The sequence below is a fragment of the Centruroides sculpturatus genome, unplaced genomic scaffold (genome assembly GCF_000671375.1).
Source record: "Centruroides sculpturatus isolate CEXI.00-Female unplaced genomic scaffold, Cexi_2.0 scaffold1495, whole genome shotgun sequence".
In the NCBI taxonomy this organism is placed as follows: Eukaryota; Metazoa; Arthropoda; class Arachnida; order Scorpiones; family Buthidae; genus Centruroides; species Centruroides sculpturatus.
In genome coordinates, this window is record NW_019385682.1 from 79,294 (window position 1) to 106,840 (window position 27,547).

The 27,547-nt window shown below is 27.8% G+C and overlaps 2 protein-coding genes across 2 annotated transcripts in view; both read right to left on the reverse strand.

Annotated features, from left to right (window-relative positions):
• Positions 1 to 623: 623 nt before the first annotated feature.
• On the reverse strand, positions 624 to 1,073 carry LOC111641160 (polyubiquitin 12-like). The gene has a single exon (XM_023387286.1). The coding sequence runs from the start codon at positions 1,071 to 1,073 to the stop codon at positions 624 to 626; it is 450 nt and encodes a 149-aa protein (XP_023243054.1).
• Positions 1,074 to 6,067: 4,994 nt separating this feature from the next.
• LOC111641161 (N-fatty-acyl-amino acid synthase/hydrolase PM20D1-like) overlaps positions 6,068 to 27,547 on the reverse strand; it is a 55,295-nt gene continuing 33,815 nt past the window's right edge. Inside the window, exons 3-11 of the mRNA XM_023387287.1 lie at positions 16,267 to 16,353; positions 14,755 to 14,888; positions 11,905 to 12,024; positions 10,827 to 10,836; positions 10,674 to 10,735; positions 10,516 to 10,594; positions 10,256 to 10,327; positions 9,995 to 10,160; positions 6,068 to 7,614 (exon numbers count right to left, since the gene is read on the reverse strand). Coding sequence (XP_023243055.1) covers positions 7,385 to 7,614; positions 9,995 to 10,160; positions 10,256 to 10,327; positions 10,516 to 10,594; positions 10,674 to 10,735; positions 10,827 to 10,836; positions 11,905 to 12,024; positions 14,755 to 14,888; positions 16,267 to 16,353 — 960 coding nt within the window. The 3' untranslated portion in view covers positions 6,068 to 7,384. The remainder of the gene's footprint in view (positions 7,615 to 9,994; positions 10,161 to 10,255; positions 10,328 to 10,515; positions 10,595 to 10,673; positions 10,736 to 10,826; positions 10,837 to 11,904; positions 12,025 to 14,754; positions 14,889 to 16,266; positions 16,354 to 27,547) is intronic.

The window sequence follows — 27,547 nt, forward strand, 5'->3', positions numbered from 1 at the left end:
TTCATAGATATTAATAATAGTATACAATTATCAGATTTTCCATATGAAGCACTTGTACCAAGATTCTTTTTAATTAAAAAGCATAACCCACCACTTAGGCAATCAGATCCTGGTATTTTACATGCCAATGTTGTTTCTATTACGAATTGATTGAAAAAAATCTGCTTTATATACTAAGTTAGACGTTAGCCATTATTCCCTAATAGATGTCATTTGGCTTAAAAGTTTTTCATTAGAAGAAAGAATCAATTCTTGTAAGCTACTGCTAGTCACTACAAGAATTTTTCGGGGGTGGTCCGTCCTTCCGGATGTGTCGCCCCTTCTATCATCATCCGACTTCTCATTGTGGGCTTGCTAAAAAGGCTCTCTAAATGCCCTCACAACGGAGAATTATATATATATATTTTAACTTATAGCTTAGAATCGTAAAGGAATGTAGTGTAAAATTGAATCTAGAATCCCCATTTGGGAATGTTAAATATAAAAATTTATTAAGAAGAAAAATAAAGATAAATTTATAAAAGTTGAAAAAAATCACTTTTTTTTGTCAAGATTAATTAATAATATATATTTTTTTTCATTATAAATATAAAATGTCAATAAAGTTTTAAAATAAATCCAGTTTAGAGAGTAAACACTAATGTGAGAACCGATTCATCATTGATGTTGCAATCGGAAATTTTTTCTTCGTCTAGCAGTTCTTTTTGTCCAAAGAGCAATTTTTGATTTTCCGGAGGAATTTGTTCCAATTCGTATATTTTCACTTTAATATTTTTAATGTTATCGTTAAACTCTACCTCGATCGGTACCAATGCATTCAGGAGATTCTTCACAAATATTTTCATTCCTCCTCTCAATCTCAACAATAGTTGAATGGTGCAATAATCGACGACGTTATAATCCAACAACAGTCTATTATTTCGTAATTCTTTACAATTATATATCAATCGTTGTTCTTTCGTAGGAATCCCTGCAATTTCCATTATTTTAATTTTCAAGTCTTCCACGGTGTCATTTTCGTTCATATTAAAGACTTTAATTTTACCATTCAGTAACTTGACGAAGATTTGCATTTCTTCTTATCGACGTAGGAATTTTAAAAGTTCGAAATGTTTCTTTTTTTTTAAATTAAACTACGATAAAACTTTGCATTCTTAATCAAATGTAGTAAAATCTTCAGAGAAAACTAATACATTATTGTTGTTAATAATAAGATCATTACTATTGTTAAGTCTTGACGTCAGCTTTTATTTCTATTATTAGCAAAAATAATTTTTTTTTCTCTGCCAGAGATTCGACTATTCAAATTAAATGAATAATGTATTAATTTTTCATATTAAAAAATAAAAATAAAGAGAATATTAAAATTTCTTTTGGTAATTTGCATTTAAAAAATGCAAACTTTTGCATCAGCTCTGGAGATTGGTGTTAAGTCTGCGCGGTAACTTTCGTGAAAAAGTTCACCCAAATATATCATTTTTTTCATTTTTAATCTTTTCTTCCATTAAGGCACTAAACGAGCCTTTTTTTGCATAGCCGTAGTTGGTTTGGCCAAGCCCATTTTGGAGCAGCTGGATGATGAGGGATGGCTCCAGAAAGAAAATTTTCAAGACGAAACTACCCCGTTGTAGAACATACAATACTGTAAGCTTATATGATAAATATATATCTTTTGAGAAGATGAACTATTACATTCAGTTAGAGTAGTTAATTACAGAAACGCCCACTCTGTCAATAAGATGTTAATGGAGAATGTAATAAAAAGAAAATTTCTGAACAATCTTTTCAGTGAAATTTATTACATTTCTGTATATATATCATCCATTTGAACCTTGTTTATTAATTGGACTTATTAAACTGGTAAAAGCCAAAACAGTATCTTTATTTTCACCTGTACACGCTGTTTCGAACTTGAAGACACCACTTCAGAAGGTTTACGTTCTATAACAATTGTATAAAAAGCTTTTTAAAGCAATGATATTATACCCGATAATAATAACTAAGATCAGATAAAATTACATTTTCTTTATTGTTCAATGTTAATACACCATTTTCATATTATTTCCTTCTTATCAGTCCATATGGAGGTGTTATTTTTCCACTTTTACTTCTGCTTTAAGTACTTTCTATCCATTACGAATTTCTCTTCTTAAATTATTATTAATTCTATTATCTTGTTTATTTTATATAAGTGTGTTCAAATAATTGTCTTTAAAATCCATTTCTTTATTTTTACTGTATTTAATTTCACATCCTTCATTGTTGCAATGCTCGACTACTGCTGAATTTGCATAATTTCGTTTAATTGCTCTATGTTCCTTTATACGTATTTTAAGTTTTTATTTCACCTATTTACGTTTTTCTTTGTCCACAATTACATCGGAGAGAATATACTACTACTTTTTCTTCTATTATTTCAATTTTATTTTCCCTGCTTTTATTTACACATAAAACTGGAAGCAGTTAATACAGTGGTGCCAGTCATCTATTATTAAAGAAAAAGTATGATGTACAAGGGCAAGCCATTACTAATTTGAGATCGAGAGCATATATTTTAAATTAAAGTTAAAAATATGATTAAAAATTTTTGCTCGTCTAACTGTATTAAGGCTGTTTTACCAGGCACCGTGCTATATGTACACAGTAAATTAAGAACGGCATTACCCTTAATGTGAATTACTATTATAAACCAAGAGTTCTCGAAAAATACTTTTCTATGGCCTAACGCAGAAGTGTCAATACAATGGCCCGCAAACATATTTGGCACATCACTTATGATGGAAATAGACCTATTTATATGTGATATACGATATAGCTGTAGCCCACCTACCTATGACTTATGCGCAATTTGACCCTCAAATTGAAAATTTTAGCACCACTGGCAACCGAAAATACCTATATTATATATATATTATATTACACTAGACAACAAAAAAGTGTTTTTGAATGTTTCCTTTATTTCATGAGTGAAATCTTACTAATTTTGGGGTGAGAAAATTGATTATGACAAAGAAAAATTTTTATTAGCTCTAGTTTCTGTAGTATACATGAGGTGATTTTAACAGCATAAGAGAAAACAATACATTTTAATTACATATGCTAACAACATTGAAAGTGCCTTTGAATTTTTTTAAAATTACAGTAACATTCTAAGAGTTCTAAATTAATAGAAGAATACCAGGCAGGTCGTTTGGTGTGAAGAGAATCATGTGGTGACTTCATGAGATCGTTTTCTTTTGGCTTGCCTCTTGTGAGTGAGTTCTGGTGCATCCCTACACACAGACCAGCAGTAATCCGCAAGCATTGCTTCATTCCAATGGCCCTGATGTCTTTGTTCCAGTACAGAAATATCCTGGTGGTATCTTTCCCCATGTTCATCACTGACAGCTCCACAACTAGGAAGGAAAAAGTCTAGGTGGGAATGGAGAAAGTGGATTTTGAGGGAGATGTTGCATCCGAGTTGATGATATTTTTCCAGAAGTATTGTCACCGACTGATTGTAGTTATCGTCTCTTTTGTTGCCTAAGAATCCCCGAATAACTCCCTTTAAAGCTTCCCAAGCTTCCTTTTCTTTTCCCTCCAAAACTTGGTCAAACGCAGGATCCTTTACAAGTTTTCGAATTTGTGGCCCAACAAAAATACCTTCCTTAATCTTTGCATAACTCAATCTAGGAAATTTGTCTCTTAAGTACTTAAATGCCTGTCCTTTCTAGTTCATACCTTTGACAAAAGTTTTCATTACACCCAGCTTGATATGAAGGGGTGGAAGAACATCTTTTAGATCCATGAGAGGCTCGGCAACGATATTTTTCTCGGTAGAGTCAAGATTTCTTGCATGCCAGTCCGCTTGAATGTAATATGATTTCCTATCCCTACTGTCCCACATAGATAAAAAGCAACAGTATTTAGTGTACCCCAGTTGCATTCTTAGCTAAAAGTACAGCGATGACTTTTAGATCGCCACATATTTTCCACTTATGCTCAGCATAATTGAGTCGAGGAGGGCTCTCGTGTTTGCATAAATATATATTCTATAATAGCGTGTAGTTTTATTATATGCTGATCTGAAGTTTTACAGGAAAAACGCCAACGAAAATTTGAAATAATTGCAGATGCACTATTTTGTAATGAAACTTTTTTTTTTTTACAAATTTTACTATAAAACCTTTCTCATATATTTTGTATTGTTTAGATTACGTCAATCATTTTAAAATTATAATTTAAAATGAATAAAAGTTTTAAATCTTTCGCGGACCATATTTTAACAATTGCGGACCACTGCTCCAAAGCAAGTTAATCGGTCATTTTTATAGTGATTTTTGAATTCAGAAGATGAAAATACATAAGAATATGCTAATTTTGAGCCCGAAACAAAATCATTGTTGTCCAGTGTTAGTAGATTTATTTCAAGTATGAACGAAATGAGATCTTTTGTCGATTGCAAAAATTCATCATAACCCTGGATTCATTGCCCGATGGTGTCTGGTATCTTTTCCACTATTTCCTTCCATTTATCTCTATCCATTGCAAAGTTTCTCAATTCCTGTACATTCGCTCCACACCACTTCTTCACGTCATCAATCCATTCTCTATATGGTCTCTTTTGTTAGATCCATCCATAATACCATAGAATCTTAAATTTTCTATTTTCATTCCCTGGTATAAATTGCGTGTTAGGAATTCGGAAGTTCTATTTCTACTGAATTTCCTTAGTTTGTTTCGCATTCCATAAATATAGAAGTAAAATAAAAGAATTGCAATTATTTAAGAGTAAGCTAATGTTACTTTTTTTAACAGTGTTAAATAATTTTTTATAAGACTAAAATGTTGTAAAATATACTCTCTTTTCTATACCGAATTTATATTAATATTTAAGGGCTAATGTAATAATTTCATTTGGTATATACAGTCGAACCTTCAATAACGAGCACTTCTAAACAGCCGCCATTATTCAGAGATTTGACTGTATTTATAATTTCAAGTATATAGCTGATTATTTAGTCAACCCATTCAATATTTGTAATGGATATTGCCTAAAATATTTATTACAATTTGCTAAATTCATGTTTTTATCATTTGGTTTCATTGCTGAAATTAGTACTTAATTGTAATGAAAATTAGTTGCTATTATTAAAAATCAAATATTTTAAATTGGTTTAATGATAAATAAATTAAAAAGCATACTAAATACTTTGTTCTGCTCCTATTAAATTATTGAAAATAGAAAACTATACTATCCAGTGTGCACTAAGAGTGTCTTTTTCTCATACCTATTGTGGTTCAATTAGGCCAACAGTGGGGTGGTTGGGTGACAAGATATGGGGTTCTACATATACAGGACTGACCACGAGAAATTCCTGAGGCGTTGCTTGCCCCAAATTTGATTCAGGTTCCTGGAGTTGTTAAACGATGCCTTAAACCAGGCATGGCCAACCCGTGGCCTGTCATGTTAAATTGTGTGGCTCGCTAAGCGATATTATATGTCTACTAAAACTGTTGTTTCACGTTATGTCTACACCAAAACAAATAAATGAAAATTTGCATGTGTCATTGTTATAATGCGCAAGTGCAAGTATGAATTCTTGTTATAACAATAAAATCTTATTCATTTTGTATTTCTTTTACTTTTTTAAAAGCATGTTTGCCTAAATTGTGGCCCACTGTAATGTTATGCGTGATCAAAGTGGCCCGCAAAACAATTTGGGTTGGTCAGGCCTGCCTTAAACAATTCAGCCATAATTATTAGATTACTGTTTTAGAAAATGAATTACAAAATAATTTGTATTTCGTTTTCTAATGATACACTTCTATGATAAAAGATACTCCTACTGCTTGTTTTATTAGGAAAATTTAATAATTAAGTGACTATATTCTTTAAATTTGGTTTTGTTTATCAATGTTAATAAGAAGTTCAAATAAGTATTGCTAAAGATAAAAAATTATGTCATGTTTTGTTCACTGTTTCTTGACCCTATATATTCTTAAAGAAAAGAATATTTAAATGAGATTTATCATTTAAATATAAGTAACTTAATCCAAAACGTTTTTTTCAATAAGCTTTCATTATTTAAATCAAAATTGGGTGAGATAATTATAAAACAATATGTAAATCCCACATTTATACAATTATCAGTTATACAGTTACTTATAATATACTTATCCAAAAATAAAATTTATTTATAACTAAACATAAATAAGTATTTTTAATCACTAAATTTTAAAATTTATTACTACATGTAATATTGCAGAAAAATTCTTATCACAATAAGAAAATAAATTTGTTTAAATACAATTTATAAACAAATGATAGTCCAAGTGTGGATTATTGTATAATCCAATGCTGGAAATATTCCCTTTGTACACAATTTTGATGATTATATATATATGTATATAAATAATACATATATACATATATATATTTACAATTTTTAGTGTCAATATACTAATTTTCTATGAAAAATTCAGTACAGTATTTACAATTATATTATTATAATACAACCCTTAATAAATCAGCATTTATAATCAGTTAACAAAGGAGATTAACATTCTTCCCACTAAATGTGGGTAGCAAGCATTACACAACCAGAATTATATATATAAATATATATACACAGTATGTTTACATGTACAGTTTCACTAACTGATAATTTTTTGTGATTTCTAAATCATATGGTGCCAAACAATATTTCTTGAGGATTAGTTGTTGCTTGATGGACATATCTAAGCATTCGGTATTGAGGTATTGTGCTAATAGTGGGAAAAATATCTGAGAGGATGTGTAACTTAACTTCGATCAACTAAGTATTTTGACATGTTTGTTTAATCTGTGGGAACTATAACATTTAGTATCAGGTGAAATTAGTCAGTTGTATTTTTTGTCTATTCAAATTCTTTCTTTTTTTTGTTGGCAACGTATTTATTAAAAATACATTATTAATACTTCCTATCGTAACAATATTTAAGGAGGCTAATAAAAAACATTTTGTATTTTTTCTTTCTTTTTTTTTTTTTCTTGCAAATATAATATAACAGTTAGAAATTTTTAAACAAACAATTTGATCTTAAGCTACGTAATAAAATTTTTAAAAAAATACACGAAAAAAGAAAACTTAGTCAATTTGTTCTCAAAAAATTATTTCAAATTCTTATGCAAACAACTATTAAATTTACTTGATCTTAATAAACATACATCAGAAGTTGAGAACTGTATAAATGTGTGAAAAGTACTAAAAGTGCATAAAAGTTATGCAGTCCTTCCAAATAATGCATTATTTTTTGTATTCATTGAAGGAAAAAAAAAATCATCATATATGTATATTTCAAATTATACAAATTCTGTGTTTTATATATAATATATATATTTTTTAAAAACATATCACACATTTTAAAGTTCTTGGTGGGTGTGTTGTTGAAAAGCCAATTTGTTCCCATTAGAATTAATAATCAAGTGATAGTAGAAATTTACCACTTGCTCGTAATTTTTTATTGAAATGCGCTCATTGTTTCCATGAAGGCGTGCAGTATCTTCTGTACGGATATTCACTGGAGAAAATCTATAGATGGCCTTTGTTAATGGTAAATACCATTTACTATCTGTATTAGCAACCATGATAGCTAGAAAACAAAAGTATAATTTTAAAATTAATTTATATAAAAGAAAACAATAAAAATTTAATTATTGTTCCAAATAATTCTAAAAAATCAAATAATTATAAAAGAGTAGTCATAGCTAATTCACTTTTCATATTTGATTTGATGCTTTTATAAATGTTTTGATTTTTATTATAATAGAAATCAAAATCTTTTTAATATTAATCAAGCAATGTTTGTATTTATAGTTCAATTTTATTATAAAAATAATATGAAATAATTTTCAAACTATAAATTTTGGCATTACTCTTTTCTTTTTACTCTTATAAATGAATTTATGTAATGAAATAAAATAAAAACTAAATTCTAATTAATTATGTATATGCATATTACATAAATATTAATACTGATAAAATTAATTTATTATAATAAATTTTATTACCTAATTTTAAAATCATGTTATGACAAATAGAACTTTAAAATGAAATCACAAAATTCATTTTTTCTTACCTGCTTCAATGTCTTTATTTCTATGCAATAAACTTGTTGTTTCTTGATTAAGAGAAACTATTTCCTTTCGTAATAGTTCATTTTCTTTTTTCAAATTGTCATCTACAGTATTTATCATACTGGATTCAGGAAGTTGATTTATTGTCTTCATTTCTGAAATTTTCTCTTCAGTGAGAATTTCTAAATTATGTTCCTCAATATTTTTATCTTCAACTATCAAATTTCTTTCCTTTTCAGCAATAAAAGAAATATTTNATTGAAGCGCCACAGCACTGGCGAAAATTTAAATTTGCCGACTGGAATTCTTTCGGATGATTGATGTTTCGGATGATTGACTTTCGGAAAATCGATGCTCTACTGTATTATAATTTTTAGATCACATATTAATAATTTTAGTAAAAGTTAGAGATTACATTTATAACTGTTCATTAAAAATTATTTAAAACTAAAAAATAATGGTAAGTTAATTATATAAATTCTTTTTTCAAGACTATCAGCAAGACAGACTTAAAATAAAGTCTTCTGCAGTGAGAATATGTCAAGACAATTCCATTTTGCATTACTCATCCATTAATTTCATTATTCTCACCATAGAATGGTGATAAGGAATGAGCAATAAAATTTATCTTAACCCACCAGTGAATTGTGGAATTTATTCATTTCATTTATAATGAGAAAAATTGATGTTAGTAATATAGCCCTAAAAAAGCCAACTGCTAGCGATCACAAGCATGATCAAAAACATTACAATTGTTAAACAAAGGAAAACCTAATTTTACATCATGTTTATTACTATTATGTATTTAAACTTACATAAGGTGCAGCAGCTTCTAGCATATCCTTTTCGGGTCCTTTTCCAAACATACTAGGATGAGATGTTCCTAATAACCTGTAAAATCAAGAATTCCAAATTAATTATTTTAACAGTAATGAAAAAATTTGATACCTAAAAGCATAATTAGAAGTTACCAAATAACTCAAAAAACCTATAAATGATTTATTTTCAAAATAATTTATCATAATACAGTACTCTCAATAAGAAAAACTTTCTCAATTCAAATTTTATTTTTGGTCAGGACATCCATAAACTCAATGCATGCTACATTTCTGTAAATTGAAATAATTTTGAGATCAACTTTACAAGTTTTACTATAGAGACTTTACTTTTTGTCTAATTTTGTGCACTTTCTTTTGCATTTTCAAGGGAATAGATAATACAATAGAGCGTCATTTATCCGAAAATAGATCAACCGAAATATCAGTTAACCAAAAGCGTTCCAGTCAGACTGTGTCATGCTGATATATAGGATGTTCAAAAATATTAACACTGTTATGCTGAATTTGTATGCCAGGCTGTCCTCTGAATAGTTCTCCACCATGTGCAAGTAGTCACCACCCTTCTGTAACATTCATAAGAAGTACAGCCCTACTACATTTATATGAAGGCTCACAGTTAATATTTTTTTTGAAGTATCCTGTATATCAGGATAATAAATATTTGTTACTGCTACAGAGAATGCGTAACTGAAAATTTAGTAGAAAAATAAATTACAAGTGTTTTCATAACTTAGCATTGTATTTATTTCTAGATAGTCTATAAAGAATTGTAGACAAGATGAAACAATGTGGAAACAGGAAGTAAGACTAATCAATTTCAAACAAATTCTAGCTGAAATAAAAATCATAAAAGACTAAGATACAAAACAAGAAAATGACAGAGGTTCAATATGAATGAGAATTAAAGTAATATAAAATAAATTTTAAATTAAATATTAACTTTTAGCAAATGTTTACATTTATTATAATGTAATGATAATTGTTTTAAAAAATAATTCTAACAACACTGAATTAGATAAACTTTATTGAAAAAACTTCCATGAAATTATTTACTTACTGGGAACAACAGCACAATCAGGATATATTTGTCGAATACTATATTTTAATGTTTGGTATCCAAAACTATCACTCGAAAATGGTGATATTGGATGTGGGGGGGTAGATTCAATTATTTCAATTTCTAAATTGTCATTATTTAGCAGATACCTATCATGATCAATAACCTGGAAATTCAATGCATAATTAATTTTTTAAAAAATTAAGGATAAATTTTTAAATATTCTATTAGTGTTTTAAAATCATTACTAAGATAACATACCTCTTCAATTGAATCAGCAGGATGTACACGATGATTTACAATAGCAGAAGCTTCACCAGGAACAACATTAGACTAATTAAAATTGAATATATTAATTTTTAAAATGAACAATATAATTAACTGAATTAACTAGAATTATAGGTAAATTTTAATTACTAAATAAAATGTGATATATATCATCATTTCAAAAATATACATATAAATTTTTAATGTGGACTGTAAACAAACAATTAAGTATGAAATAAAACTTGTTTCCTTACTTTAATCCCTCCAGATATCATTGTTACAGCTGTTGTTGTTCTAACCAAACTATTGCTATGTGGTTGTAAACTAAAAATCCTATTTTTAAAAGATTTTCCAAAATAAATTAAAAAACTAATAAATATTAAATGATTTATTAAGATATATAAATTCTTACCATGATAAAATTGGCCTAAACAACCAGATATTTGCATAAACAAATTTAAATGGAAAAGATGCCTAGAAAATATTTATAAGAAATTATTCTAGATAATATATACATAATTATTTCTATTTAAAATTTAATCACTTTAATTATTTGCAATAGTACCCTTAAATATTTCAACAATTATATTTTTTAAATATACAGTAGAGCGTCGATTTTCCGAATCAATTGAGGACTGGGGTTGTCCGGATAACTGATATTTCGGATAACTGATTTACGTATGAAAAAANATATATTTTTTATTTTTTGGAGTCTCTGGAATGAATTAATCAAATTCCCATAAAAACCTATGGTAAATCGATAATCAGTTAACGAACAAAGTCTTAGAACGGATTATGTTCGTTAACCGATCACCCACTGTATTATATAGAATTATATTTCTGATTGCAAGACAAAAAATTTAAAATTTTAAGTGTTTCTGGCACTTAATGGGCTTATTCTTAAATGCAAATTGACAAATCAACTTCAGAGCTTAAATTAATTACATTTTTAATTTTTAGATTTTGAAAATTTAAAACTGCTGATTTCAAAATATAATGAGCGCATCTATGATGTGACAACTCACTAAGTTATTGGTCAATCAAAGTTATAAGTTCATTGGGCTATAATTTGAAAAAATTGTAGACCTATAAATTCCCACTGTCATCCATCATGTCTTTCCTTAATTCGAGAACAGAGTTAAATAGATGAAAGACAAGACCAAATATGGAAATCTTAGGGACAGGATGACCAGATTAACTATATATGAACTTCCAACGCAAACTGGAAGTAATGTTATTTCAATTCAAAACTTTTCCCTAAAAATCAGTTAATCAATGACAGACATGACTCTATTGTTAAAGGAAAAGCATGATGTACAGGGGCAAGCTAATACTAATTTAAGGTAGAGAGAATATATTTTAAATTAAATAAATTAAAAATTGCAGCCTGACATTGTAACAATGTCACAATACATAATTTCTCATCTACATGTATTTTCTTACTTGAAACTAACATTCATACTGTATGTTGATTTATGTAAGTTTGATTTATGTACCAGAATATAGAGTAAGATTTAATATACAGAATAAAATTTTTGCAACATAATGTAAAATATATCTCTAGTATAGTTTATCAAAGTTATCCAACAGATCTGTATATAAGATAAGTTTTTGATTTACTTACAAAAATTAAATATATTTACCTTGAAATTGATTTAGCTAAAATTACTATAGTTGTTTCTTTAGGTGGTAACGAAGAATGTCCTGGCTGTCCACTAAGGGAAACTTTTAAAGTTGCATATCCTTTTTCAGTCACACCAACCCTTAAATTTATTGAATAAAAATTTTTTATAACTGTTAAATTTATATTATACATTAGTACACAATGTTCTCTTACATAATAATACGTTTTCATTATTAAGAAATTTGGTTTTAAAAAATTAAATTACTTATAACAATCAAAACTTATAAACATTTCCATGGATATATTCTTGAATGATTCATGATTAATTTCAATCAAATATTAAATTTTATAAAAATAAAGATTTGAAAAAAATACATTTTCAACAATTTTACTTATGTAAAACAAAAATAACACTTTCAAAATTACAATTAATCATACATTAATTGTGTAAATCTTGTAACATTTTAGATTAAAAATATGCAAAATACGTAAAGTTTTGACAATCTTGTAAAATACAAATCAAAATACAGCTGTCCCTTGATAGTCCGACATTTTGTAATCCGACATGCTCACTAGTCTGACGCACTTCCCGTCAAGGTACCCGTCCCTGTTACGTGTCTGCTTGCACAGAAGCATGTAGCGACGTGAATCTCCCCACCCAATTCTTACATGATGGCACACATTTTGTGTGTTTTCCATGAGCAGTTCTGTTCAAACAGTTGGAGTAAGGAATATTGTAGGCCACTGCTAGCAAAAAAATGCCAAATATGTAATCACTTTTGGTAATCCGGACACTTTTGGTAATCCGACATCCCTTTGGTCCCATACCTGTTGGATTATCAAGGGACAGCTGTAGCTACTATATTTTTAAATAAAATATTAAAAATGTTATTAGAAATATTAATGATATAATTAAAAACACTTAATATGTAAAAATTTACACATTATAGACATTACACTTTTATGTACAAAATATTCCAGCTAAAAGTTTTCAAACTTGTGCCATACCTTGATCATTAACAAGTTCAGTTGTTAATAAAACTCATCAGAGACATAAAAGTATCATTATACTTGAAACAGTAAATTTGATTTGAGACAAAAATTGTGTGGTCTGAAAAAGTCATTTTGCTGCTTATCTGATAAGAAGATTAATAACTTGTTTTCAGCTGTATATGCATTCCCAGTTTGCATGTTTGCTAAAAGGAAAAAACAGCAAAGAATAGAAAACTGTTTGAGAAGCTGTCAAATTTCTTTTACCATTTTATGCTACAATTTCTTTATGTAAATGTTTGGAATTACAGTCAACCCCCCTATAATTACGGTCCCTATAGTTACGATTCCTATAAAACTACGAAAAAATTGCTACCGGTATCCGTAAAAAATAGTAAAAGTTCCCTATAAACACCTCAAACGTCATCGGGAAGCCGAACTACTTTCCCGCCGTCCGTAGCGCCACGCTACGGAGAGATTTCTATCGTCTGGACAGTATTATATAAATTATATATAAATTAGGTACTGTACATATAATTATATATTAATTATATATAAATTAGGTACTGTATATATAATTATATATTAACTTATTGTAACTTTGTTATAATTAAATATATAATTTCCGCCGTCTAGCGTGGCGCCACGCTACGGAGATTTTTACGCTAACTATCGTCTGTCAGTATGTAAATTAGGTACCGTAAGTCTAATACAGTACTGTAATTTTATACATTTCTTGTGAAAGAAACATTTCTTATTCAACGGCGATTAAAATTATTTATATTAATGATGTCTCCGAAGTTCTACGAAGTTTTCACAGAAAAATAAGTTGTTAGAAATCGGCCGCTCTTTGCTGAGCTGTTCCGCGACGAAAACAATGTTGAGCAATGGCAATGTCGAATGGTGACACTCGGTAAGTAATCCTACAATTTTTTGTTTATAGCGTAGTTTATACGGATTATTCCCAAAAAATATATACGTATTTTGGAAATGTTGAGTCGGATTAGTCTAGAATCGATTAATTTTATGGAAGAAAATCTTTCAAACAGCCGTAGTCCGTAAACTTGACACGTGTCGGGTTGTGATTGGAAGGATTCATAAGAAAGCGGATTCCTACAGAATGGAACGTATCTCTATCTTATAGGGGGGTCGACTGTAATATGTATTCAATGCTTTGTATACATCCATACATGTTTCCGATAGTAGTTTTTTTCTTCAAATTAAATATAAATTAAAGTGAAAATTTCAACAACAATCAAAATTTAACAAATAACCAATGATTCAATATTTCAATAGTCAAACCCCATTATTATGTTAGTGATTTATACAAAGTTCATATTAATGCAAAGTAGATTTTTAGTCCCATGGATGTGGACAGGCATTTCAACGTTAACAAGTTCAGTTAATATAAAACATTAGTAAATATATAATTCAAACTGTATTATGGTCTTGTGGTTTTATGTATATTCAGCTTCAGATTAAATTTGACAGCTAGATCAACCTGTTATTTTCAATAGCTTTAATAACTGTTCTACTAACTCTAATTGATATCGAAAAATGAGCATTAATTCTTTTTTCAAGCCATTGTATTTCAATAAAGTAACTTAAATGTTTAGAGCAGCATATAGGTTTGTTTGTTTATTTTTAAGCATATTCAAACAAGATAATACAGTAAAATAACTGGGATAAATTTTAGGTTTTGTTGTTTGATGGTATAACTATTGATTTTTGTAAAGTTTGCTTAATGCAAACCTCAATTCCTTGACCTCTTTGTATTAATGAAATTTGATTTTATTTACAATTTAAAAAATTTCTGAATACAATTTATAACTATACATACTTATATAAAATTCAATTTTAGATTGATATAAATTCTTACATAGCTACAGGAACATTTAATCCAGGAATAGTATTATTAATAACCATCATTCCTTCATCTAATAGATATTCCAGTGTAACATTTCGAGCTTGCAACAATGCACTGATATGAGAAGCGCCATCAAAGCCGGATGCCTACATAAAAATTATTTAATTTTAATAAAAATATTTATATTTGCAATAAATAAAAAGTTGTCATTATTTTAAAATATAAATGAACAATTTTTTCAATTATCATTTTGTATTTTATTCTACTAAAACAATTTTAACATAAAAAAGAAAATATGTAGCAAAATAATTGTAATGATACTAGAATAATATATTTAAAATAATGTCCTTTCAATTTTCAGTTTATATATTTTTTTCAACCTAGACAATATTTAGATGAAGACAAATTTCTAGATTATTAAAAAACAGTATACAACAAGAACAACAAATTATTATAAACTGACAAAATGAGGCATTTTTGTAATTAATAACAAGATCTCATATAATATATAGCTAAAATTATACTCATTTTAATTGACAAAGTACATAATCTTTAATGTAAACATAAACTCAATTACCTGAACTCTGCTCATCATTTAATATTTCTGGCTATAAGCCAAATTATCTTTCATAAACTATTTCTTGATATAATTAATTGCTAGGATTTTGAGTATCTGATTTTTTAATTTAGATCTTAAGAAATTAAAGATGTTTATATCATATATGTCAATTGGCTACGCCAGTCTTGTTTTTCAATAGATGAATAAAAATTTATGTTAGATTAATGCCAAGTATATGTAGTTCAAATGAGAAGCAGGTACAAAAATGTAAAGAATATAAAGTTCATAACAGTGGAAACTATTTTGGAGCTTTTGATTAAAATGATACCAAACAAATATATTATTGGTTAGAATAATGATGTTTTATTAACCATTTTAATATTATACAATGTACTTTAACAAATCATTAACTATTTAAAAATGATAATATTATGGATCTATAAAAATTCCATAACTTCTCTACATAAAATATGAATAAAAATTTAGTGTAAATAGAATTTGATTATGTGAATTAAGCATTGAAGAGATTGTGTATATAAAAAATCTATCAAATAAAGATCTGAATAGCAAGTTGAGACAAAATATTTAATAATAAATAATTCTAGTTTTCTGCAATAGTAAATTAAAAATAATATTGTTTATGATTTTCCATTCTTCCACAGGTTTAATTGGTTACAGCAATATGACTCACGGACAATCTGCCAAGGAGATGCCTCCTGGATAAACTTTCTAAGGAAAACCGGCCACTATTTAGGTGTTACAAACATAAAGAAAACCCAGAAAACTCCATGTGGCCGGCTCATTCATTGGTGAGGTGCAAACCCACAACAAACTACCAGTGTTTAGTTGTTTTTATTCACTCAGCCACTGGTGGGCTACTTCCATAATATAAAAATTTACTTAAGGAAACTAATATATTAAATAAAATATTAATTGTCTTAAAAATATATCATCGTTATGCTTACCTCTTCATCATGACCAAATGCTAAGTAAAACGACCGAGTAGGTCTGAAGCCTTTTTCAAGCAAATATTCCAATGCTTCTAAAATTCCCTGTAATTATTATAAAATGCAATTAAGAAAAAAGTGAAACAATTTTTTCAATTCTATTAAAAGAAATGGCTCCCAGATTATTTTTTAAAAATTTAGCTTCCATTAGTGTTGTTAATTTGAAAATTTATAATCATTTTACATTTTAATTTATAACTGAACTTTACATCAAATATCAAATTATTGTAAAATAATTTTAATACTAATATAATAAAATTATAATCATTGAATTATTTTTGAAATTAATCTTTGATTTTTATCCTAAAATCTTGCATATAATTGCTACACATGCAAAACAATCAGGATAACTGCCAACTGCATAATTTTTACTAAGAGAGACAAACAGATTTTTTACTGAGAGATAAAACACATCTACAAAAGACAACAAATTTTGAAGCAACTAGATATAATTTTGGAGCCAATGAAGTATCAAGTTTGTCTTTTTCTTTACTTCAACATTCACCATTTCTAATATTTAGCTTTAAGAAATGAATAGAGTATCTAACAGATATAATCTTCTAATCATGATTTCTATCAATATTAACTAACTGATTATTAGAATAAGAAGTAGAGAAAAGGATTATTTTCTTAAAAATTTATATTCTAATAATCTCCATTTAATTTTAATTAAATTAGTTTAGTTATAAAGATAACAGAGGAAACTATATATGTCAAAGCAGAGAGGGAAAGAAACCAATCAAAGAAATGACGACTGTTAAATTTTTGAGAGAAAAACTAAGCCTATATTAATTACAAATCATTCCACAAACTATTTTTTTTTCTTTATTGAAGTAATAAACCATCATAATAATGAACAAAATTCTGTACCAAGATCCTGGCACTAAAATTCACTGAAGATAGTTTATCTTTCCAATTGGACAACAAATCCAATCTAACACCTACTAGAGTTTTTCATTACTATCTCCAGCAAGCAGGACACATCTATAATGGGCCAAATATACCTCCTTTATATAGAGGGGAAGCAAGTTTCTGGTTCGGGTAGGCTGGGATATATGTATCCACTGTCTGTTCTCATCATCTTGATTCACTGTTCATAGTAGTTGTTCCAAAGGTCACTGAAACAACAAAATGCTTATTTTCAATTTATTGCCCAATATATCAGGGTCGGAAAATTAACCACTCTTATTAGGATTATCTTCTAGCAATTTGGGACTTAAATATTTTCACATTTACTCATTGAAAATTTTATTTTATTTTTTTGCTGTTAAAATAGTTTAACTTAAAATATTTTATTTTAAATCAAATAAAATACCATTATATATAATAATTATTAATACAGGTTTGTTTGCTGTTAAATTATTAATGATGATAATGTACTTAAAAAAGTTTATATTAAATACCATAAATTTTTATTTCAAAATTAATGTTTATACTCTAACACAAAAATAAGGAATATTTTATATGAAGAAATACAATATCTATATATCAAAATTTGCTGTTAAAATTAATTTAAATTAAAAGAATTTATTGTTTGAAAAATATTATAAGTTTGTATTTTTCTCTGAACATACTTAAATACATAAAACAATAAAAATTTACAAATGATATTATTATTAAGCTTATTTGAATTATCCAGTCTTCCCCGGGAATCGGTGTACATAGGAAAATAAGAAAAATTGTGAAATTAACAATAAATAATCTATAAGCACAATTATCTTCTAAAGGCTGGAATTTTTGGACAAAATCAAATAAACATACCTTTCGTATGTTTCCAGCATTAACTTTACAGATTGAACAAACATTTCGGCCTGATTTACAGGCTGAAATGTTTGTTCAGTACATAAAGTTAATGCTGAAAACATACAAAGGTGTTTGTATGATTTTATAAGCACAACTAAAGCTGCTAAATCAAATTATGATATATGCATATTTACAGATTCTGTCATACCTCAAAAATAATAAATATGCGAATCTATCACTAGAGAAAGACACAATCATTCATTTCATAACAACTAACAATTAAATTAATCTGTTTTTTTGTTCATGATTTAGAAATAGAAAAAGATTGATTTAGAGCAGAATTTGAATGTAACTGTTGTAAAGCTTTTGTCCCATTAATAAATCCAAAAACATTCAACTTAGATGATTTTGCATCTAATCTGAATAATCTAAAATAAGTTGTAAATTTTTAAGCACTTTAGAACTATCATATAATTATGTTATGGTACTCTCTCACTAATCCGGTGCTTAATAATATAACCTCTCAATTATCCACCATACCTACAGTGACCATACGTCCTTTATTTAAGAGGACAGTCCTTTATTTCGCTGCTCTGTCCTCTAACTTTATTTATTTTATAAAATAGGCATTTTGTCCTTTATTTTGTAAATTTGACGCAAAGTTTAAAAAAATTTTTAATAATATATTGAACAAGTTACCCCCATACAAAGTCGAAGTTCGATAAAGCTACTGTTATCATCAACATGCCCCACCAAGAGCATCTCAGGTGGCTAGAGGCCACAGCTATGTACAACGCCGGCCAGCTAACCACGTGCATTAACCAGAAGGAAGAGCTGACTCTGCCTGGCAATCACTGTTGGATGCCAACCCGCAACTTCCTCCTCCACCCCACGACCGCGCATGTCAGAAAGGACCCACTTCATCGGAATGACACCTGATTCCAACAAATAGAATACACTCTGTCCAGGGAATTCCAGTCGACCTGAAGAAGAGCAAAGAGATAGCCGAAAACGTTTGTCAACAGCGATATACAGAATACGTGCATTACACACCGGTTACAGGTTCCGGATAGTGTATAAACTTGTGAATTTTATAAGGTATTTTTTTTTAATTTTCTTTCTTCGATATGTCCTTTATTTTCCTCCAAAAAATATGGTCACCGTAACCATACCCCAATATAATGTGTTTGTCTCTTATTCATATAAAAGTTTCTAATCTATAAAAGTTTTTAAGTTAAACTTAAGAAAAGAAAAATTAGTAAACTTTATAACCAAATCATCATCAGAGTTATTTTTTGTATCAGTTATGTTTTATATTAATGCAAATTTATTTTGTTACAAGGATATATAAAAATCAGACACCAGATTTACATGTATAATAAAATTTTATGATACTTAATATTTTATAATTAATAATAAATTACATAAAACTTAAAGTTACAAAAAAAACCCTCATTGCTTATAGTTTGTTTTAATGTATAAATTAACAATAAAATTTTTGTTTCTTTCTTAATATTCCATCTGTTTACGACATATCTATTAATGACATCTCTTAAAAAACAATTAAGAAAAAAATTGTGTGATGTAGCAATTGTAAACTTTTACCCAATAATAAATTGTTTAATTTCTTTTTCACAGATAGTAAATTCATATCTCTATTTTAGAATAGATGAGGCTTGTCTAGGAAAAAACTGTACTGTTATAGTTAGATCAAGACATGGAAAATACAGTAGAGTCTAATGTTATCACTAGGGTATCTTATGTCTGCATGTAAATGCTATTTATTTTGACCCTTATGAATTAGTGAAAATATACTGCAAATTCCTAGTTTTTGATCACCATCTAAACTTATTTGAAATGAGGGCGAATAGTATGAACATCTAGCAATGTCGTTATATACTAGTCCTTACAAGTTTATTCTTTGTTTGATGGGAAAATGCACCATCTTTGCACATACTTGACTGTGCGATACTGTAAGTCCACACACTATAAATATATAATGCAAGCATTAATACTTGAAATTTGCAATTTTACTTTTTCAACATAAATGTTTTGCTCTTTTTTTTGTTATTTCACAATTCAAATCAGGCACTTAATTAGGAATGTCAATTGTTGTCCTCCTTGATGATAGTGCCTTTGCATGCAGTGCACACCCTGCACATCTGCTTACAGTGGCTGAGTTTGCTTATTTAATAACTTTTGAACCTGGTTTTATTGATAACAATAATGGAACAATATTAAGCAAAGCAAGTAAATAACACTATAATTAGTGGACAATTCTGACTTTTTTTTATTGAATAACCTTAAAAGAAAACATTGAAACAAAAAATTTATTAACTATAATAATTCAGCCAGAGCTGTTTACTTGCTATTTTGTTTCAGTCCCATTTTTAACAACAGATAGCATATAATGGAAGCAAGAAATGATAGCAATTGAAACTACTGTAATGCAAGCAAATTTTAAATATTAAAATTTAATGTTTCAAACACTAGTTAAGAGTGATAACAACTGATAATGATTATATATTATCAGCTACATGTTAAGACTAACAGCACTAAAAACAGCCTTTTGCCTATTTACCTGAAAATAATGATAATTTATCCAAATTGATTATAATAAGCAGTAATATAAAGCTTCTTATTAAGACAACTGTTTTGTAAATTTTTAATAATAATTGAGGTTGCATAACATTAGAATTCACTTACTTTATTTATGAATACTGTTACCAGTTTTTATTATTTTTATAAGAATTAACATACTCAAAACATAAGTTAAAAGTATGTTTTAACTTATGTTTTGAGTATGTTAATTCTTATAAAAATAATAAAAACTGATAACAGTATTCATAAATAAAATAAGTGAATTCTAATGTTATGCAACCTCAATTATTATTGAAAATTTACAAGCAGTTGTCTTAATAAGAAGCTTTTTTTATTAATTGTAATTTCATAATTATACCATCACTAAAGGAATATTTACAGACAAATTTCACACACTGAGCCAGAAAAGAGCCTTGAAATAAAGATCAACTCAATATATGACTTGTTCTTTGAAATGCAAGAACAACAAAGTCATGACACTAAAAATTTTTTAGTGTGTTTTACATTTAAACTCAAAAGAAGTTTATTTCTATTTATTTGAAATATATGTTATCTTTCCCTAGCAACCCTGAAACAATTCATTAACATTATCAGATAAACTATGTACAACAGATTACTGCTATACATAATTTGTCTATTTTTACTTAGAATTAAGGGAATAAAGTCTCTAACTTTCAGAATTTCTCTCTCTCTCTCTTTCTTTTTTTTAATAATAAACGTCACTCTAAATGTCTACAGAATGACTTATTAAGCACTTTTAAATTTTCTCAAATCAGAATGTAGACATCTAATCACACAACCTCTTCAGCATCCAGTAAAACACAAATGATTAAATAAATCACAAACATATATAGAATAGAGACAGACTATTAAAAACTTTTTAGCAATATTTTAATTCTATAAACTTGTTGAAGAAAGATTTTAATTTACAATTTTAATAATCTAATATTTAAATATTATTTTATTAAATATTTAACTTAAGTCTTTAAATTAATCAATCATGTTGATTGATTAATTTAATCATGTTTAAATGTTCAATCATGTTTAAATGTTCAAAATTTAAATTATTAAAAACATTCACAAATTAGAAAAAAAACTACAAAACTGCCTTCATATCTTGTCCTTGTCAACCAACACCTCAGAATTGACAAGGACAAGATATGAAGAGTTCACCTTTTATTTGAGGCTACTGATCCACCTTGATATGCAAAAATGTTTAATAAAGATTCGCAGACGATAGTAATATACTTTTAGTGGAATTGTGCCTTTGTCTGGGAATTTTTAAACATTTTGACATATCAAGATGGACAACTCTGCCCATAAAGGTGTGTGTCCAGAAGGACAAGACATGTAGACAGTTTTTTTAGTTTCTTCTAATTTGTGAATATTTTAAATATTTATTACTGTTTTGACCATTACATTTATTAACTTTAAATAATTGTCTGGACTTTCAGAGTAAGTTGTTAGATTATTTGTAAAAAATAAAGCATTAATTTATATAGGGCATATATAATTTGTTAAAACTAAAAGTTATGCATATAAAGTTACTACAGTTACTATCTTAATTTGTGAACCTTAATATCGTGATATTTGTCAAAAGCTAGTTAAGAATATTTAACTACGTTTAAAAACTTTTTAATATTATATTTATCAAACTTTGTTTAGATGAAATTATTCATATGAAATGAATTAAATTCTATAAATATTGTATTCTTCATATAAAATTCATAATTTCAGAAATACTTTCTTTTATTAAAAATTAAATATTTAAAAAACCTATCTGAAAATTAATATGATATATATTACATTAGCACCTTGTTATATTACACATGTTGAGAGGCAAACCAAATGAACGATATACCAAATGGCACAGTTAACTAGTGTACCTATCCATCTATTTTGTCTATTTTTAATCTCCATCCTGTCTTACTTTTTAGTGGGTTAATTTTATGTATGGTTTGAAGGTCAATGATCGAAATAATGTAATGCTTTTTGCTGGTATAAAATCAATGACAGCAAATTTTTTTTAAATTATTGGATAAAACAGTTTTATATTTGGAAGAAAAAAGTGCAATATATCCAAACAAGTGCTATAACAAGATAACAAGAGGCTATTGTAACATATATTACACACAGATATATATACTGACATAAAACTATTGAACTTCACATCTTAGTTATATATATTATTTCTAAAATTAGAAATTATTTCTAAAAATTGTAATTGTGATTTATTTAATATACAAAACTTATTTGTAGCAATGTTTACTATTTATTGTAACTAGAATAATTAGTATTTAAACTCTGAAGTTGATTCAAATTATTTTTTAATAAGCAAACATTTTCAGCTTACTTAAACTTTCTTCAAATAACAAGTAGAATAAACAATGAAAATATTTTAATATTAAAAAAATTTAAATAAAACTGAAGATTAAAAATAATTAAACATAACAAATTACAAAAGTATTACTTAATTAGAAGTATACAGAATAAAATTAATTTCAATGACTATAAATCTACACACATTTTTAATAATCAAATTACAAATGTTTGTTTCAGTAGACCCTCATATAACACTACAGTAGACCCCCATATAACACTGTTGATTATATGAATTCCATGTTGTACGAGTCACTTAGATTTTACAAATACGTGTGCCGGGCTGTGAACGGCTCACGTATTTGTAAAATCTAAGTGACTCGTACAACATGGAATTCATATAATACGGAATTATCAACAGTGTTATAGGGGGTCTACTGTATACTATTACTACAATATGATACTTTATTGTATTTTATAGTTTAATTGCATATTCAAAAGTTATTAAATATATATATATATATAGTACAATTTGGACAAGTTGTTTTGAAAACTGTACAGCAATTTAAAATTTCTTGACAATAGAAAATAATGATTAACAAGTAATATATATATCCACAGTCTTGTTTTACATATCATCAAACAAAACATTCTATTAAGTTTAACTTTTGTAAACTTGGAAAATCTTCACCTTCCCTTAGCTCAAGTTAGTGGGACTTATAATACTTTTTATTTTATATTTACAACAAATATTAATTAATTCTATTCTTTACACTTTTAATCATGTAAGTATTTTGTAATTTCTTATATAGAATTTTCCAAATAATATTGGGACTTCCTTAAACAATGAAACATTGTTTTATTCATATAACATTATGAAAACTTGCATAACCAAAGCTTTTAAATAGTTTTCTTGTCTAATTTTATTTTTTCTCGTTTTCCTCTTTCTACCTAATGTGGAGATTATAATAATTTATTCAATAGGTGAGTGGGACTAATTTTATGTGAAACACCCTGTATTTACTTATTTTCTAAATTTTCTTTTCAATTTACAATTTAAATTGCAGATTTTCTTGATTCAACTTTATTCTTACTCTAAATTTTAATTACTTTTTAAATAGAAGTTAGCATTATTATATTGAAAGGCAGCTTAAATAAGCTAAAAACATTTGTTTATTGAAAAATATCTGGCATTTAAAAATAATGTATAAGATAAAAGATATATAAATACGATATTGGAAAAAACAAACTAAATCAGTTTTCAAAAATGTATTTCAAGACTTTACATCCAAAAGGAAAGTAAGTCATAATGAAAATACATCAAATACACCCAAAAACTATATAATAATTAAAGGTTTTCATCTATTTCACCCATGAACATTATCAGGTATACATTAACAAATACCAAACCTTTATATTTAAATGTGTTCAATTGCTTAAAGTTGTTCTGTTAATGAGTATATACCTGTTAATGTTTGTGGGTAATGGGTGAAAATATCTGTATTATTGAACAGTTTTAGTAGTTTTAGATATATTTAGTATGTTTTCATTACATACAACCAGTTTTTGGAAGAAGTGAAAGTGCAAGTCATAATTTAACAAACAACTGAATGCATTTAAATCCACCTGATAAGTATATAAAATAAGAATGAATCTATCTTTATCAATTATATTTTAAAAAAAGATTCTAATGTTTCTTACACTTTTATTTTTATTAAAACTTAAAAAAATTTGCACTTTTCATTTCTTTGCATCCATCTACCTTAAAGTTACAATTATTTTAATTATATATTTTTAAAACTGTAAAAATTAGCTTAATTAAAAGGAACTTCTAATTACAGGGATTAGCATCGTATATTTATTGGAAATGCAAATTCCAATAATAGACTTTGGCTATAACCCTTTAGATTAGAACAGCAGTAGAAATTTCAATATATTTGTAGCACACTGATCATTCTTCATTATTGCAATGTACTAATGGATTGCAACTGCCACTAATAAATTATTCCATAAATATATCATCATCCCAAGCAGAATTCCTAACCTTTTTGGACTATAAACACTTAGAGTCTGGTGAAACTTATGGTTGCTAATTTTTTTTAAATGCTTGGATATTCTGATAAAAGTATATAAAATTACGAAGAAAATCAATTATTTTGAAATACATTTACCAAATTACTAAACATATAAAATTTGTGATACAACAATATATGTGCTTCTAATAGTAATTTTGAAGTAGTGATAAATCTAAATGCTATTTCAAGATATTTACAACAACTGTAATATGATATGAAAATATCTGCTTTATATTGATAACAAAGACAAAGGTATTGCTAATACTACTGTGGTTTAATGCTTACATTTGTAACTGAAGGAAATGCTAAATTTCAGTTAGAAGTTACTTAAAAATAAAAATAATATTTTCTCATCAAAGTTCATAGGCCACTAAAAATCTAATCCCAGGTTAAGCCTCTGATCTAGACAACAATAAAAATTCTGATTTCATATATTCAGAAATATGTATCAAATGAATCCTATAAGTCTTAATTTCAAGATTGGAATCTAAAAAAAAGAAAAAGTTCCATTCATATTATTGGAAATTTTTTGCTCATTATATAACTGAGGGAATGATTTCTTATTCTGATTTACAACGATAATGATACATAAGCAGATAACACTTTTTCATAAACATATAAAAATATTATATTCATTTTTGACTAATTCTTTTTAATTACATATTTTGTAAATCTGATTGTTGAAAAAATTTAATAATTAGTTAAGTTGTCTACAGTTACAACCTGAAAATCAAATACTGTAAGGTCTCTTTTTATGCAGATTATTTTTATGCGATTTTGAAGTTGCGCGGTTTGTATTTCATCCAAAAATTTCTTGGACAAACATACATATAGGCTTGTTTAGGAAGCCCGTGTATAGACAGTCTCCAAAAATCGTAGAACGCTCAAAGCTCACTCCATTTGTTCAACTGACATATAACATTTATGGATGTAAAGGACAGCTAGATCTACCTTAATCGCTTTAGTTCCTAGCAATTTTTGATGTAAATGTAATTAAACATAAAAAATACTTAAAACTGAAAAAAAAAACGAAAGAATGTGTTAATTTTGAAGAAAAAGCTTCAAAGTTTAACTTCCTTTGTCTCGCCCTTCTGTGAAATTTAACACCGATGAGTCATTGTTTACACATCTGGATGACCTTGAACACAGCTGGAGTTGGATTTCCCGGGGCATTCTCATAGACGTCGCGGGAGGACAAGGGTTTAAAGTAGGGTGAACACTAGCTGGCCGTATATTTTTAAATATTTTTAAAAAATTTGGAGACTTAAAAAACATTCCAAAAATTCAAAAAAAAAATTCAAAAATGGCCTTAAGGACCGTGTTTTATGTAACGCTATGTAACCTGCCCGAGTTAACTCGGGCGAGGAACTAAAGGGGTTTTAATTAACTCTTCACATCCAGATGTCAGTGATTTGTTTTTAGAGTGAGCTTTTGCAATTCGGGGATTCCCCTTGTACATGATACCATCGACAAGTCGCTATTACATCATTCTGAGTTTCGCATTGAAAGGTATAAACTGTAATTGTTTTGAAATTAAATTTTATATTAGCGGTGTTTTGTTCATTTTTATAATAAGTAGCGAGTTTAAATTTTGCTGATTTCAAGTTGCAGTAATAAGCAGCCTATTTCTTTTAATTTCTGCAAACTTTTTTATGCGGTTTTAAGTTAATTTTAACTCGTTGTTTTGGTTTTATGCGATTTTAGAAAATTACGGAACGTATCCCTACTTTTTCAAGGCAAGTAAAGTCTTTTTTTTATGCGAATTTTTTGTATGCGCTTTTCTGTAGAACGTATCCACCGCATAAAACGAGACCTTACAGTATTAGACTACATTTACGTCTATATGAACTCAAACTGTATCCTTCTTAACAATCAAAGTCAGACTCAGCAGTGAGAAGGTTAACAAATCTTCATAACCACCTTATGCTTGCTGAGAAATATTTATATCTGTGAGACCCGAAAGGCCCTGGGTCTAAATTAATATTTTATTAATAACGTTAAAATAATGTCACCCAAATATTCCTTCACTTTTGGTGAGAAAAATACTGTTTTAACGTGGGAATATGCAGATAACAGATGTTACTTTCTTTCACAGAAGAGAACATCCTCTGACTTTCCCTTATCTGGTTAAAATCCTGCTCAGATGGGAAATGGTTACCCCTCATTCATTCCCCTTTCATCCGTTCTCATGAAAGAGTTACTGGCCGATGATTGGTCGAAATTCAGAAGATATACAGGGAACTTGTCAGAATTTGGGGAGTTCAGCGACAGATCGGAAAGCGTCCAAACTCCACATACGTTTCCCTCCTGATGATCAACGTCCTTAGACGAGTCACATACAGAATAAGTCTAGAGTCTGCACTTAGAAATTTTACTTTGATTTTGTGCACATACTGATCTCCCCTACGAAGAAGTAAATGAACTTTATCTCCAAAGTGACCCTTGCATACAGAGAAGAAGACGAACGACAACTAAACAGGTCGTATATTTTATAATGATTT